This window comes from Palaemon carinicauda, chromosome 12 (assembly GCF_036898095.1).
Source record: "Palaemon carinicauda isolate YSFRI2023 chromosome 12, ASM3689809v2, whole genome shotgun sequence".
Taxonomy (NCBI): Eukaryota; Metazoa; Arthropoda; class Malacostraca; order Decapoda; family Palaemonidae; genus Palaemon; species Palaemon carinicauda.
The window spans coordinates 103,387,384-103,392,000 of record NC_090736.1 but is presented as its reverse complement, the minus strand read 5'-3'; the positions used below and the strand labels follow the sequence as shown (position 1 = coordinate 103,392,000).

At 33.5% G+C, this 4,617-nt stretch overlaps 1 protein-coding gene across 1 annotated transcript; it reads right to left on the bottom strand.

The window, feature by feature from the left end:
- Positions 1–1,426: 1,426 nt before the first annotated feature.
- LOC137650985 (piggyBac transposable element-derived protein 3-like) lies at positions 1,427–4,368 on the bottom strand. Its single transcript, XM_068384124.1, has 3 exons — positions 4,234–4,368; positions 3,808–4,065; positions 1,427–1,471 (listed from the first exon to the last, which is right to left on the bottom strand). Exons 1-3 carry the CDS (start codon positions 4,366–4,368, stop codon positions 1,427–1,429), a joined length of 438 nt encoding a protein of 145 aa, XP_068240225.1.
- Between the last annotated feature and the right edge of the window lie 249 nt (positions 4,369–4,617).

The window sequence follows — 4,617 nt, the reverse complement described above, 5'->3', positions numbered from 1 at the left end:
CATTGTCCAGGGAGATGGCATGATACTTAGGCTACATACTATTTAGCTAGGAAGAAAGATAAAAGTCAATGGCAATTGTTCTGCACTTATAGGCCTACCTACTGAGTATAAATATTTTATTTGTATTTTTTTATAGAATTCAAATAAACCTATGTTTATCATCATAGCTAATTCGCATGTCTGTACTCTGCATTCGATTAATGATAAATTTAGCGTATTTACACTTTTTTTTTTATTCAAGTAGGCTTCATGTCTTAATAACTTTATGTCTGGATTTGCTCTTATATATCCGGATCAGACACCAAATTGGAATCACCCAAAGACAATAACTTCTGACCAGCAAAAAAAAAAAAAGAAAAAAAAAAAAAAAAAAAAAAAAAAAAAGCTGGTCTGACAATTGCATAAGATTTAGCTACACAGAAAGATAGAAGTCAATGTCAATCCTTGTGTTCCTATACCTTAGGAATTCAGTTTTTTTTGTTTTTTTTTGTTTATACTTACAATTGAAATAAACACATTTTCACCATGGTAGCTAGTTTGTGCTCTTGTAATTGGCATCCGAAAATTATAAATTTTCACACATTTAGAGGTGTTTTTCATATTCAAGTAACCCCTATATTTGAAAACCTGGAATCTTTCTGTACCTCGGGATCAGAGACCGAAGCGGGAACCACAAAAATAAAATTGATTATTTCTTCGTTTTTTGAATATTATGTAACTGTCAAACCAGCTTCCTGGAGCAGGGTTTGATTCTCTGGCATGTCAGAAGATGTTGTCTCTGAGTGGTTCCTTCTTGGGTCTTTGATACTTATGTATAAGAGAGAATCCAGACATTTAGGTATTAAAAATATGACTTCTTTGAATATGAAAATCATGTCTAAATGTTAAAAACTCATAATTATTCCAATATCAAGTACAATCACGACAACTAGCAACGATGGTGAAGTTGGGATGATTTAAATTTTGTATAAAAAATATCCTTACTTCGACAATCATATATACAGAAATATTTTCATTGACTTACTTCTTTCTTCGTGGCTAAATGGTATGCAACTGTAATGTCAACTTCATAGACCAGGGTTCGATACCCTATCCGGCCAGAAGCTGTTATCTTTGAGTGGTTACCCCTAGTTTCTCTGATCCCGAGATAAAAGAGAGAATCCAAATATTTAGATATTAAAATGTATGGCCTATTTGAATATGAAAAACGCGTCTAAATGTGCAAGATTTATCATTAGTCACAATGCCATATACCAACCTACCAGCCAGCTACGTGGGCATAGACTGATTGATTTCAATTCTAAATAGAAAATTCTACAGGTATAAGTACAGAAGAATAGTTATTGACTTTTCAATTTTCTTCGTGGGTAAATAGTATGTATCTGTCATGCCAGCTTCCTGGACAACTGTTCAATCCCCTGGCCAGTCAGAGGATATCATCTTTGAGGGGTTCCCCATTGGTTCTCTGATACTGAGATATAAGAAAGAGTCCAGACATTGGAGTATAAAATTATATGACATATTTGAATATGAAAAACATGTCTAAATGTGCAAAATTTATCCCTAATCGAATGCCAAATAAAAACATGTCATGTAGATACGTTGGTGAAGATTGGTTGAATTCGGTTCTGAAAAAGGAAAAAAAAAAAAAAGAAAAAAAAAATCGTCATGTTGAAGTACAGCGGAATTGACGTTACGTTTAATCTTGCTTCGTGGCTAAATATTATTTAATTCGCATGCCAGCTTCATGGACCAGGGTGCGTTTCCTTGGTCTGCCAGAAGCTATTAACTTTTTTTTTTTCTTATGTCCCTTATCACAAGATATACGAGAGAATCTAGACATTAAGGTATTAAAATATAAGGCATATTTGTATAAGAAAAACCCGTCTAAATGTAGAAAATTTATCATTACAGAATGCCAAGTAGAAACTACCCAACTAACTATGAGGATGAAGATAGGTTGTTTTTAATTCCAAGTACAAAAAAAACTGAATTTGGCAAGAATAAGTGCAAACATACAAACGGGCTACTATGGTAAAGATGGGTTGATATCCATTCCAAGTACAAAACAAAACTTAATTCGATAGCTATAAGTACAGAATCGTTTTCGACTTTTATCTTTCTTCTCGGCTAAATGGGATGTAACTGCTATGCCTGCTTTCTGGACAAGCTTTCACGTAATTGGACGTCCTAAGGCTATCGGCTTTGAGTTGTTCCACCTCAGGTCTCATATCCCGAGGTATAACAGAGAATCCAGATATGAAGATAATAAAATATATGGCTTGTTTGAATTGAAAAAATACGTCTAAATGTGCTCAATTTATCACTAACCCATTAAGGACGAGAATTATCTATTTGTTTTAAAAACACCATATTTGCAGAAAATACTTTATTTTGGTCGACTATCAACTTAAAATCACCATTAGAAAATTCCATTCTTAAGTATGATTTATTTGATGGCAGCTTTTGCTGCCACTAGGCACTTGAATGAACAAAATATTTTCATTCTAGACGTAACATATAATTTTCTAACAAACATAATTATTTTAAGCATTCCTTTTTTTATGTTTAGTAATGATCATTAATAATCCTGTCTTTCATGAAAAGAGCTGCAAATTTTATCTGAATTATAGTACATAAAAAATTCAATTATATAGCATATCTTACTGCCACTAGCCACTTTGAATGCACAAAATTTTCGTTTTTTTACATACAATATAATTTTACATTAAACCTAAGTATTTAAAACGTAGCTTTATTACCTCTAGTAATCATCATCACTAATCTAACCCGTCACCAAAAAGACTCCAAATTCTTACTGATTCCTAATAAAAAAGAAAAATATACTTAAACATATTGCATAAGTTGCATATCCACACTGCTCTATTTTTCTTGTACATGTCTGATGTGTATTGTATAACAAAAGTTATCCCTATATAGCTTCAGATTACTTTTGTCTGTTGTTCATTATACACAATTGAGGTATTTTATGATAGGGCTTCATGCATTCTGGATGAAGAGGTACAAGAACACAAATTGTGAATTTATTGTGTGCGTTGAAAACATTCGCGGCATCTTGAGTGACGCTGGTCTTCCTTCTTGGTCCAGTGCTGCTCACCATTCTACCGCACGGAATCCTTTGCAATTCCAGCAGACAGTCTCTTAGGGCCAGGAGATGTACGAGTAACGCCATATTACTTCATTATAGCAATTACAAAATGTTTAATGAAGTCTAGCAAAGGGATTATATTTCCCAGTTTACGGTAAAGCGTCCATAAATTGACAACTTGAGCATTGATGCTCCAAGCAAAGATTGGCCACCAACTTTTTTTTAACGAATTCCAATTCTATAGGCCGATACTTGTTGATCAAATATATCAACACCACCCATCTGTTTATTATATACCTGAATGAAATTTTACATATCAACCTCAATATGCTTTTTCTCAAGTTTGCTCCATCGCAATGTTTTTTTTTTTTTTTTTTTTTTTTTTTTGTACGGAAAGCATTCTAACTTTGTTCGAAGCCCCAGCAAGTACCTTATTGTCCTTCCATTTTACAACTGATGTGCTACCAGTAAATGCCTCTTTCATGTACCCACGACAGTTTTTTTTTTTTTTTTTTTTTTTTTTTTTTTTCATTTCCTTCTTTTCTATTAGTGGGGCACCATGAAGATGATCCTCTCTTAGTGTGCCAGTATCTCCTATTCCTCGATTTCCTAAATATTCCAGCAATGGTAATGAGGTGAAGAGTGTCAAACACTGTATGCTGGCCAGCCTGTAAATTGATCTTATTAGACATCTTTACTACGACATTTGGACCTTCGCCCAGTCCTATATCAGGGATTTTAGTGTCAGACCCGCAATAGGGCTCAAAATAGAGAAGAGATCCGTCTGAAGTACATGCAACCCAAACTTTGAAACCAAATCTTACTGGTTTTCCTCTTATAAACTGCTTAACCCCGTGTTTTCCACAATAAGGGATCATAATTTCATCTATGCTATGGAATTCTTGCTGAAACTGAAGATTGCTGACATTATTGTGGTGCTGGGAAAATGGACGTACCTGAAAATTTAAAATGCCATAATAAACATAAGGTTTTATTGGTCGATATATTTCAGCTCTTTAGTATATCATACAAAAAAAGGAGAAATAACTCGACAAACATTATTTATATGAGAAGTCATCAAAATCATAATCTGAGGTTAAAGTATAAAAAGAAACAACTATTACCTTGTAAAATCGGTCGTCGATCATTTTCATGTTGTCAGCAAAGTGAAGACTTCTAAGAATTTTATCAAATGTATCTCTCCTAATGCTTTCAGAAACAAAGTCATTGAATACATCAGGGGTTTCAGACCAGTACATTCTTCGGTAGGAAGTTTGATGTAGCCAGAATATATAAGAGTAGAAAGAAAAATCTTCATATTTTGTGGTGTGGTGTGGTCTTTAGAAATCGACTTTTGTTCTCCATAAATTGTGCTCTAATGACAAAGTTCTTCAATGCATTGTTGAGTTCAGAAAAGATTTATGCAGTTGACGGGGTTATTTACTTTTTCTTTCAATTTGTCAAGCTCTTCATTTGGTTGTTGGACAAAATCTGAAACAGCGTTGTTA